This window comes from Anarhichas minor, unplaced genomic scaffold, assembly GCF_050575085.1.
Source record: "Anarhichas minor isolate MPS153535 unplaced genomic scaffold, ASM5057508v1 ptg000059l, whole genome shotgun sequence".
Classification (NCBI taxonomy): Eukaryota; Metazoa; Chordata; class Actinopteri; order Perciformes; family Anarhichadidae; genus Anarhichas; species Anarhichas minor.
The window spans coordinates 238,941-250,925 of NW_027466505.1; the positions used below are offsets into that span (position 1 = coordinate 238,941).

The 11,985-nt window shown below is 42.2% G+C and overlaps 1 protein-coding gene across 6 annotated transcripts; it reads right to left on the reverse strand.

Annotated features, from left to right (window-relative positions):
- Window positions 1-259: 259 nt before the first annotated feature.
- adhfe1 (alcohol dehydrogenase iron containing 1) lies at window positions 260-10,873 on the reverse strand. 6 transcript variants are annotated; one of them, XM_076077480.1, is made up of 15 exons: window positions 10,776-10,873; window positions 9,410-9,447; window positions 9,146-9,195; window positions 8,917-8,970; window positions 8,208-8,362; window positions 6,370-6,566; window positions 5,783-5,860; window positions 5,593-5,698; window positions 4,188-4,340; window positions 2,513-2,611; window positions 2,185-2,263; window positions 1,664-1,760; window positions 1,425-1,582; window positions 731-778; window positions 260-453 (listed from the first exon to the last, which is right to left on the reverse strand). In XM_076077480.1, the coding sequence occupies exons 1-14, from the start codon at window positions 10,826-10,828 to the stop codon at window positions 734-736; spliced, it is 1,362 nt and encodes a 453-aa protein (XP_075933595.1). In that variant the 5' UTR covers window positions 10,829-10,873; the 3' UTR covers window positions 260-453; window positions 731-733. The 6 variants fall into 6 exon arrangements, 4 of the variants coding, with proteins under 4 accessions (XP_075933595.1, XP_075933596.1, XP_075933594.1 ...); XM_076077481.1 differs by having other exon boundaries at window positions 692-778; XR_012947577.1 differs by lacking the exon at window positions 731-778 and having other exon boundaries at window positions 2,154-2,263.
- Between the last annotated feature and the right edge of the window lie 1,112 nt (window positions 10,874-11,985).

The following is an 11,985-nucleotide window of genomic DNA, read 5'->3' on the forward strand; positions in this document are numbered from 1 at the left end:
CATGCACGCAGTGTGTGCTTTCTCTGATTGGTTGAACCTCTTCTTATCAGGTCATTATTAAAACTAATTGATCGATAATATTTGTTTTCATAATTTACACAATAAAAAAAACCTTAAAGCACCAAAATAAAGTATCAAAAACACCTGAAGTGTTTTGAATTTGTGGACCAGGTCCTGTTCCAGTGAGGACCCTACATGATGCAGTACAAACACTGGAGCTCTGATTGTGTATGAGAACAAACAGAAGACGGCACCGACGTGTGAATATGAGCTTTATTTCACATTTATATGTAAATGTCTAATGAGTGAGTCGTCGGTGATGAAGTGCCGTCTAGTGGCCGTCAGAGGAACTGCCGCTGTGTTCATCAGTCAGTAGAGCTTCATGGAGGCCTCAAACAGGCGGCTCAGGTCGTCCTCAGTGTGTCCTCGAGGGGACAGTTTGGTCACTCGCTCCTGAAACCAGATCAATAACACGAACACCGTCAACACGTGTGAATCAATCGTTACACATTCAAAGTGTGGATGATCCTTCAGAACATATCTAAACATAAACTGATCCATTCATTATTTATTCAGGCACAAATGGCATCATCATCAGGGGATGAAGGGAGTGCGTATGTCTGATTATTGTGATGGTCAGTGAAGTGACATGTTGAAAGATCGTAGAAAAGTATGAAAGCATAATTATTACCCCCTAAGAATAGAGGAAAAGACCCTTCTACTGTCTTACCCCTCAGAGACGAGGAATAGAAGACGATCTGCTATCAGAGGACAGAGCCTGAACACAGAAGCACAAACAGAGAGATGTTCTAGGATAGAAGCTGTTCTTTATTCCTTTAGCAAATCAGTGAAAGCTGATCAAGAGGAGAACTCTTACAGTACGAGTGTTCCAGTTAGTTCCAGTAGCACAGACACTGTTTCATTGAACTTAAATAGTTTTATGCGATTGTTGTGTGAAAACCTTTAATAAAACACAGGCTTACAACGTGTAAGTGTCTGAAGCCAAACAAAGTACTCTGGTCCGTTAGCGGTGATAAGATGTGACGACTGAAACATGCAGAGGAGCTTAAGGTGAGTTCTCTGGGTGAAGACTTGGCAGTGTGAGTCATAAATGGTGAGAATGTTCACAATAGGCAATAGTAAAGTATAGACGATGTACATAACTATTACATACAGGGTGTTAGGGTTACATCCTACTGAGTGCGCCTATAGGGCATTAGCCCTAAAAGACCTCCAGAAAGACAATAATTCCAAAATCCTAACGATTTAGCTACGGGGTGAGATAAAGGCCGAAGGTATTGTTCCGACACCTCCGAGAGGAACGTATGTCCTCACAGGAGGGACAGCCGACGGAGTAACCGCCGTGTTAGGTGTGAAAGACTTCCCCGCTGAGACACGGGGCAGGAGCCGCTCACGCCACAGACCTGAGGGATGGTTCCTTTGACCAGTGCAGGTATGTCGTCTGTACTGTATCCCACAGCTCCCAGTCCGTCCTCCACCTGCAGCTCAAACAGGAAGTGACGCAGCGTGTCGGCCAGAACAGCGCCCGCGTCCTCTCTCTTCACCTGTCGGATGTCTGCACCTGAACCACAACATACATCGATTTATTACATCACATCTATATTTACTGAACGGGTGAACAGGTCTACAGGTGAAGAGGTACCGAGGATCTCTGCAGCCTCCAGGTGGCGCTCTGGACACATCAGGGCTGTAAAGTTGAAGACGGCCGGAGACGTGAGGACGACTGAGAGACCGTGAGGCTGAGGACGGGGGGACACACACACACACACACACACACACACACACACACACACACACACACACACACACACACACACACACACACACACACACACACACACACACACACACACACACACACACACACACACACACACACACACACACACACACACACACACACACACACACACACACAATTATAAAACGTCAAAGTTAATAAACTAAACTTAAATAATAAAATGTTGAGAGCTCTGGTTTCTGAACTAAAAGTCACTTTTTATTTCTGATTCTGTTTGAGAAATGAAATCATAACAGCTGAATATTTTGTCACATTTTAGTTGATGTCTTGAAACCAAAACAACACGTCAGCTGTTTAAGTGTCATATTAATGTATATATTTATATACATACACTGTATATCCAGTGTAGTTCCATGACTCACCACCAGAGGGTGATCCACGCTGTAACCCTTCGCTGAATGAGTCTTCACGTTACCGGCGATCGGATACGACATCCCGTGACTGAAGAGAGAAAACGTTTCATCTTAACGGTTAATCAATAGAAAGATCAATGGTTTAGATTGAGACATTATACCTTAATATACCGACACATCAACAGTGTTATGAATGATTATCTAAACAAATGAAAGACTTTTTACCACTTAAAAATGTTTAAAATAACATGCACATTTTGGAGCTCATTCCACATTTTGGGGTTTATAATGAACTTAAATATTATATTATATCTGAATAACATCAAAGGTTTCTCACCACAGGTGAACTCCTGCGTTTCCAAAGCCGATGCCGGCGAACACGGAGGCCAGGTGCATGCTGGACCGGGCCTCCAGATCCTCGGGGTCCCGCACCGCTCTGTAAACAACCAACCAGTCAACAAATCAACAAATCAGCCTATTATTAATATTAACCTTTATTTAGACAAAATCCATTGAGACCGAGGTCTCATTTTCAAAAGTTTTGGTCAAATAAAAACACAGACAGCAAGAGTAGAGAGAACCATCGCCTGTACAAATAAAGTGATTAGTTTCCATTGAACCCTGTTACTGTACGGCTTCATATTAACTTCCACTGTTACTGTACAGCTGGTAGAATTGTGGCCTATCTTCTATTTGCAATTAATATGCATTCAATCCAGTTCAATTATTTAAATGAAAATGATAATCTACTCTGGCTAAAGTAGTTTATCAAGAGTAAAATAATAGCTGTGATCTATACACACCTCTGCATTGAGAGCAACTGCACGTGGGACTGTTGGTCCACTGGCTGTGGTCATCACAGTGAACAGTGTGATGAGAGGACATGTGAGCCCTTGTTGCTGTAGTTCATCTCATGGAGCAGAGGCTGCATGTAGCATACCCTGCCTTATCAATGTATTTAAAACACTGACAGCAGGAAGCTGTACTCACGTCTGTTTAGACCTCCACCTTTATCCAGGCCCAGCTCCACCTTTATCCAGACCCACCTCCACCTTTATCCAGGCCCACCTCCACCTTTATCCAGGCCCAGCTCCACTCACATCTCAGCCCTGCATCAAGCTGCGCTACACAAACAGCCTCCTCTCCCTGAAGCTCTTTGACCTCATCATCTCATCAGTATCTGTGCCTCATGTTTAGTGTTCATGAAAGTTATTCTGACCACGAAATTTAGCCGGTTTAACGTTAACGAGTGACCGCGTGAACTGAACCGGAACACGGGGGGGCTGCATGTTTCATCACGTTACGTTTTTTCCTTCTAAATCGTGATAATGATGAATGTTAACAGTCGATAAAGTTCCGCATGCAGTGGACGTTAACTTAACCCAGCAAGTCTGAACGGTAACGGAACATAATGGAACTTAAACTTTAACGGAGGGAAATGAAGACGCTGTAGACATCTGAACGCTGATTGGCCAAGACTCCACACGTCAAAGATGTTCTATTGTGAAGATCACAACATCACATTTTCTCCTCGTCTCACTCCAATCTGAGAAACGCCGGCTGGCCAGTTGACACCCCCTCCCGAAAAAAAAACTCTACGGATCTACACGATTCACGTGGATGATATATTTTTGATTCAAAACGGTGAATTTCACCGAAAAGTGACAAGTTTGCAGGTATGCAACCAACCAGTCAACAAATCAACCAACCAGTCAACAAATCAACAAACCAACCGGTCAATAAATCAAGTAACTAACCAGTCAACCAACCAATCAGAATCAGAATTGTTTATTGCATTATTTGTTATTTAATAAAATAAATATTATGTATTAATCTGTTTCTTAATTTCTTGTGTATTTCTCAGATCTAACATCGATGAGGATCAACTACCCGCTGCAGTAAAAACAATAAATAAAACCTTTAGAGATCCTCCAGCAGGTCTGGATCTGAGGTGTAGTTCCTCAGGGACCAGGTCCAGGTCCTCTGTAGTTCTCCAGTTAAACTTTATTTACCGCTTCATGTACTTGGCGACCACGTGGAGGGCGTGGCGGGACCAGACGTCACTGATGGGGTTACTGCCCTGATAGGCGGGCCGGTTGATGGGGTTGGGGGGGCAGGGGCTCCTCTGGTGGTACGGCAGGGCGGTGTAGGACTCCAGAGCGTGACTGAGGAAGTAGAACCCAGATTATTATGTGCCTCCAGGTCACATGATGTCACTTCATATATCATATCTCACCGTCTACTGTAGATTCATGATCAGGCACTGTTAACCCTCCATACTTTTAAACACCGTTAACCCTCCGTACTGTTGGGCCACCGTTAACCCTCCGTACTGTTGGGGCTACGTAATAATATACGATGTGCACATATGAGACAAATTTCGCGACTATAGGCTAAATGGTTTTGAAGTAATGAGTATTGAAAAACAAAGCCACACCTTATGAAGTTTATTGGTCCATATCTTCTAAACGTAATGAGATAACATCTTTTCATAACATTTTATTATATAGATCCAATACTGATCCACAGCAAATTTAGTAGCAATCGGACTCAACGTGTAGGAGGAGGTTGCAAAAATGGGTTTTTCACACAATTCAAAATGGCGGAACATTTTGGGAGGCGGAGCTTCAGGGTTCAAGAGGCTTTTTTGTAGACCTCATTTGGTTGCATGCCTGTGTAAAATTTCAAGTTAATTGGACATACGGGATGAGGGGGCTAAATTCTAGGGGGCGCTAGCGAGCAATATTTTCATGTTCGAGCGTAGGACCCATAAAATATCAGATTTTTCACCAGTCCTGATATGCATGTCGACTTTGGGGAGTCTTCGGATATGATAAAGCCCCCAAAAAGGCAATTCACTTGCAGAATAATAATGATCACTACAGTTTCAATAGCGACCTCGCGGCCCGACGTCGGTGCTCGGGCCCTAATAATAATAACTCAATCAGGTGTTTTGAAAGTAAAACGATGAATCTGTATAAACCTTCTGGACTCTGAACAGACTTGTCTCTTCACACTGTCTCATAAACAGATTAATATTATAAACCCAGATTCTGAGTCAGAGGGTCGGTGAGTGTGTGACATCACTAGTTCTACAGATGTGTTACTCACGGTCCAGATGTGCTACTTAAAGATATTATTATAAAAGAGTATTAAATACCACCCTGTACCCAGCATGCATCACTCACGTACATCTCACTGCAGTCTAGTTCCTTTAATGCTATTCAGGACGGCTAATGTTAGCTTAGCAACACGTCAGCCTGGCAACATGTTAGCGGTTAGCCAGCAACATGTTAGCGGTTAGCCGGCAACATGATGCCAAAGACAACGTGATGCACAGGTCTCAGTCTCGTGTGGTCTCAGTCTCGTGTGGTCTTAACGTTAGCCTTAGCATCTCTCTAGTCGTCGTTGACCCACCAGAGCACGTCGAAGCCGCTGTTGGCGGCGACCCTCTCGGGCATGCTCAGAGTGTGCGTCGGGTCCACGATGCCCAGCGTGGGTCTGAGGGCTCTGCTGGCGATACCTGAACACAGACAACCAATCACAGCTCAGTGTACGTGTGATGTCACAACGTTCCACTTCAACAGGTGTCAGAAATGTCTTTTACCTGTTTTGGCTTTCAGAGGCTCAAAGTCAAAGATGGCGACTCCGGTGGTCTCGCTGCCGGTACCGGCGGTGGTGGGAACTGAAATAATAAATAATACAATAAATAAAGAATTGAATCACATTCATGAAGGAAGGAAAGAAATGAACAATTCACTTAATTAAATCAAACGGATTAAACAAATCAAATTAATTGAATTGTTTGTTTGCCAAAGAGACCAAAGACAAAAATGTGTCCGTTTATATTTTTTCTGTTAATATTAATTCAGTGAATGTTAAAAAAATATATATTATTATTTAGAACAAGAGAAGGAAAATAATTAAAATATCAATTAATTTATATTAATAGCATTTTTTATATTTGACAGCATGGACAGAAAATATTAATACAAATTAATAAAATAACAGATTTAAAAATTAATTTGATAAAATGTTTGTATGCAAAGATAGAATTAATACAAAACATTTTAATTTATCCAAATTAAACCTAACAATGTAATAAAATAACTTAACTATAGATATTATGTTAATCTGATGATTTATTCCTAAACAGTATGAGTTCATGAAGAGTTAGCTATTATGAGTTCTTACCTGCGATCAGCGGCTTCAGAGCTCCGGTGACCGGCTTCCCTTTACCGATCGGAGCGTTCACAAAGTCCAGAAAGTCGGCGTCGGGGTGACTCGCGTACAGATTGGCTGCTTTGCAGGTGTCAATCACGGAGCCGCCGCCCACCGCCACGAACACATCAAATGAGTCGTTCTTAGCGAACGAGATGGCGTCTTTGAAGCTGCAACACAAATAAAATAATTTAAAGGAACAGCATGAAGCAGAATATAATAATAATAAATATGTTTTCTTTAGTTTAGTTTTTTCTCCTCTGTCTTGCTACGGAAGCCCAGAAGGGTCAAACCAAATGCTGTGGTTGCAACCTGTAAATTCACCACTAGTTTATTATATTTAGTTGTTTATTTTAATCAATAAACTTGATATTCAGCATTAAAACAAAACATTCAAAACAAAAGCAGAAGATCTTTTGTTATATTTAAAACATTCTGATTGGTTCTAGATGTAATAAATGTGAACTCTTTAAAACAAGGAAACTCAGTGAAATTATCTTTAACTCCTGTTTTCGTTTATGACACAATAACTCAGATCGTTAAGATATTTCTGTAACACTTCACTTAGTTCACAACTCATAATATATCCATCCATCCATCCATCCATTTTCCTCCGCTTATCCGGGGTCGGGTCGCGGTGGCAGCAGGCCAAGCAGGCCGACCCAGACTTCCCTCTCACCGTCAACATGTTCCAGCTCATTCTGGGGGATCCCGAGGCGTTCCCAGGCCAGCTGGGAGATGTAATCTCTCCAGCGTGTTCTGGGTCTTCCCCGGGGTCAGACATCCTAATTAGATGCATCCTTAGATGCATCCTAATTAGATGCCCGAACCACCTCAGCTGACTCCTTTCGACGCAAAGGAGTAGCGGCTCGACTCCAAGCTCCCTCCTGATGACTGAGCTCCTTACCCTATCTCTAAGGCTGAGCCCGGCCACCCTACGGAGGAAGCTCATTTCGGCCGCTTGTAGCCGCGACCTTGTCCTTTCGGTCACGACCCAGAGTTCGTGACCATAGGTGAGGGTAGGAACGTAGACCGAGTGGTAAATTGAGAGCTTTGCCTTCCGGCTCAGCTCCCTCTTCACCAAGACGGTCCGGTGCAGCGCCTGCTTTACTGCTGCAGCCGCACCGATCCGTCTGTCGATCTCCCGCTCCATCTTACCCTCACTCGTCAACAAGACCCCGAGATACTTAAACTCCTTCGCTTGAGGTAGGCACTCCGTCCCCACCTGGAGGGAGCAATCCACCGGTTTCCGGCAGAGAACCATGGCCTCAGATTTGGATATATATCATAATATATATTTATTACTTATTTCACATTTTACACCTCCTGTTATTTATGTCAACATGTTAGATTTTATCCTTTCATTTCAACTTCAGCACTATTTTATGTCTTAAAGTCTATTTTTTTTGGAGGTTGTTCATCTGATCACAAATAAGAAATGGACAACAGAAGATAAAGCTGTTGACCAATCAGAGGCCAGTCTGCTGACGATCTCACTTTAAATTACACGTCTCATTGACTTCAACAGAAGAAAAACATTTCAAATGTTTCCAGGACAAATATCTAAATGTAGCTCCATAACTCTGATATGAAACCAGGTCTGAACCCTGAGAACCATTAAAAAGACTTGAGACCAGCGAGTCCTCACAAGATGGGAATAAGGTGCAAGTCCTCATAACGTAGGAAAACCAGGTAAAACACACACACACACACACACACAGAGTGAAACATACTCTGACAGCCAATCAGAGAGCAGGAGGTCTCACCTGTTACCGTCTCTACACCCGACAGCCAATCAGAGAGCAGCTCACCTGGTGTCAGTGGGCTCCACCCGGACCCCGTCGTAGACTTTGTACTGGACCCCGTTGGAGACCAGAGACTCCAGGACGGTCTTCACCGGCGGGAGGCGGGACAAGTTCTTGTCCGTCATCACACAGACGTTCCGAGCTCCGAGGTTCTGCAGGTCCTGAGAGGAGAACCAGGAGAACAAGGTCACATTAAACATTCACTGAACTCTCTCTCTATAGAACAAACTGTCCTTTAATCAACAAAACAATCAGAAATAAAAGAACTAAACGGACATTTCTATTTGTGGCGATTGTTGTATAATAATCAGATCTTTATGTCTCTTTACATTTGAATGATTTTAATAAAAGTGATTCTGTGTAGAAATGAGGAACCATCAACAAGAACCACGAACACATGGAGCTCCACAGTCCGGTCTCTGATGATGAATCTATACACGATGATTAAAAACAACAGCAGCTAGAATTCATACGCGGACGACAACAACCAATCATATCGCTCCTTTGATACTGATGACATCATCCAATGACATCATCCAATCAAACGACTCGGAAACAGAAACAGACTGATCATCGTCATCGACCTGAAACTCATCTTCATCATGATGTCTGTCAGGTTACTATGGGATGTCCTCTTCTATTCTAAACACTTCACTGATAAAAACACTCATTGATGATGAAGATGATGGTGAAGATGATGAAGATGTGTGGTTACCATGCCGATCTCTCTGCTGACTCCTTCTCCATATCGGATGTTTGAACTCGCCATCTGTCAACAAACAAACAGTCTTTAATAAGATACTGATCAAAGGATTAGCAGGTTTAGATATTCATCTTTAAATGTCTCATTATACACGTGTCATTAAACATGTCTGTGACATCACAACGTGTGACTCTAATGTTTATTACTTCATGAATGTTTTTATAAACAGTCTGTTTGTCACCTCAAAGGCGTAGTCGGTCTTCCGTACAGTGCAGGTCGCTGCTCGGACACCTGCAGGACAAACACACCTGATGACGTCGCCTGATGACGTCACCAGATGACGCCACGATGATGACGTCACCAGATGACGACGTCACGACGACGACGTCACGACGACGACGTCACCAGACGACTTCACCTGATGACTTCACCTGATCTTGATCCTCTGTGGTGATCAAAGTCCTGACCAGTAAATCAATAACAGTGTTTGATGATAAGACGTTACCTTGGTGGAAGGTGTTGGAGTGAGCCGGACATCTGCACCTGAAACACAGAAACACGAACGTTTAAACAACTTGTTCTACATGATGACATTCACCAGATTATGAAAATACATATTCAGATGATTCTAAAACAAACAAACAAACAAACAAACAAACAAAGCTTCATTCTTCTTGGATTTCAGATTCATGAAACTTTTATTAAATTTAACATTTTGTATAGTTGTTGTGGTCCCTCTGGTTCTGGACTAAGACCTGGTCCACTATAGTGGTTCAAGTGGACTAAGACCTGGTCTACTATAGTGGTTCAAGTGGACTAAGACCTGGTCCACTATAGTTGTTCAAGTGGACTAAGACCTGGTCCACTATAGTGGTTCAAGTGGACTAAGACCTGGTCCACTATAGTGGTTCAATTGGACTAAGACCTGGTCTACTATAGTGGTTCAAGTGGACTAAGACCTGGTCCACTATAGTGGTTCAATTGGACTAAGACCTGGTCTACTATAGTGGTTCAAGTGGACTAAAACCTGGTCCACTATAGTGGTTCAAGTGGACTAAGACCTGGGCCACTATAGTGGTTCAAGTGGACTAAGACCTGGGCCACTATAGTGGTTCAAGTGGACTAAGACCTGGTCCACTATAGTGGTTCAATTGGACTAAGACCTGGTCCACTATAGTGGTTCAAGTGGACTAAGACCTGGTCTACTATAGTGGTTCAAGTGGACTAAGACCTGGTCTCCCAGCTCGTCTCCTTCAGTCACAAATCATTGTCAGGTTACCACGATAACCACTCTTTGACACCCCCCCCCCCCCCCGTCAGTTGTCCATGTAGGGGTCAAGGACAAGTGGTTAGGAAAGGACACGAGGAGGTGACTTTTGTTGAGTAATCGACCTTTAGTGAAGAAAAAACTCGCTTTTAAATAAATAAATAAAAGGTTTCACTGAACCAGGTCTAGGGTTCCTCTAGACCAGGTCTGACTGGACCACATATGAGTTTTGAGACCTGGTCTAAGAGACTCCTCAGTGTCTCTGGGCTAATGTGAAACAGGTTTAAGTTTAACAGGTCTAAGGAGCCCCTCTTGACCTTCAAGGGTTAAAATAAAGAAACGGGTCTAACGTGGTCCGGACCCGGTCTACACATGTAGTCTAAAGACTGAATGTAACCATTACTCAGTCTCGTGTTGATATAAACACTAATGACGTCTTAATAAAACATTTAAAAGTAGAAACAAACCGAACCGGAGGATTAGTGAACGAGTCTGGAGAACTCACGGGAGCTCGTGCAGCCGGTTACGTAACCGCACTTTGTTTTTTCTCCGACTTTCAGGTAACATTAGTTAGGTTTTAGTGCACGTGCATTCAGGTACTTACGCAGCGCGCTCGAGCTGCCTCAGCAGGTGAACGACTCGGTCTCGTGCAGCCATGTCTCTGGAGGGTAGGGGAGTGAAACCCGCGTGCTGCTGACTGACGTAAATAAACTTCACCGACGTAAAGCTAACAACAATACCAGCAGCAGGGAAACCACTACTTTCGTTTCCGCTTTTCAGAATAAAGCTCACTACCGGAGCTGAAGACGTTAATGATGACGTGATTAAAGCCTTTAGTGACGTCATAATATACCAACGACCAGTTAGACTTAAGCTTATGTTCTCTGTAATATTGTTTTAATATTATATAGAGGGACGCTCTGGGGCGCCCCACCCCCACTAATACAACTGGGGTCCGCTGCGGCTCTGAGGCGGTGGTGGCCGGGTCCGGGTTGCACTTATTGTATTCATATTAGTTTGTTGCACTTATTATATTCACATTAGTTTGTTGTACTTATTGTATTCATATTAGTTTGTTGCACTTATTGTATTCACATTAGCTTGTTGCACTTATTGTATTCATATTAGTTTGTTGCACTTATTGTATTCACATTAGTTTGTTGCACTTATTATATTCACATTAGTTTGTTGCACTTATTGTATTCACATTAGCTTGTTGCACTTATTGTATTCACATTAGTTTGTTGCACTTATTGTATTCACATTAGTTTGTTTCACTTATTGTATTCACATTAGTTTGTTGCACTTATTGTATTCACATTAGTTTGTTGCACTTATTGTATTCATATTAGTTTGTTGCACTTATTGTATTCATATTAGTTTGTTGCACTTATTGTATTCACATTAGTTTGTTGCACTTATTGTATTCATATTAGTTTGTTGCACTTATTGTATTCACATTAGCTTGTTGCACTTATTGTATTCACATTAGTTTGTTGCACTTATTGTATTCACATTAGCTTGTTGCACTTATTGTATTCATATTAGTTTGTTGCACTTATTGTATTCATATTAGTTTGTTGCACTTATTATATTCATATTAGTTTGTTGCACTTATTGTATTCATATTAGTTTGTTGCACTTATTGTATTCACATTAGTTTGTTGCACTTATTGTATTCATATTAGTTTGTTGCACTTATTGTATTCACATTAGTTTGTTGCACTTATTGTATTCGTATTAGTTTGTTGCACTTATTGTATTCGTATTAGTTTGTTGCACTTATTGTATTCATACTAGTTTGTTGCACTTAT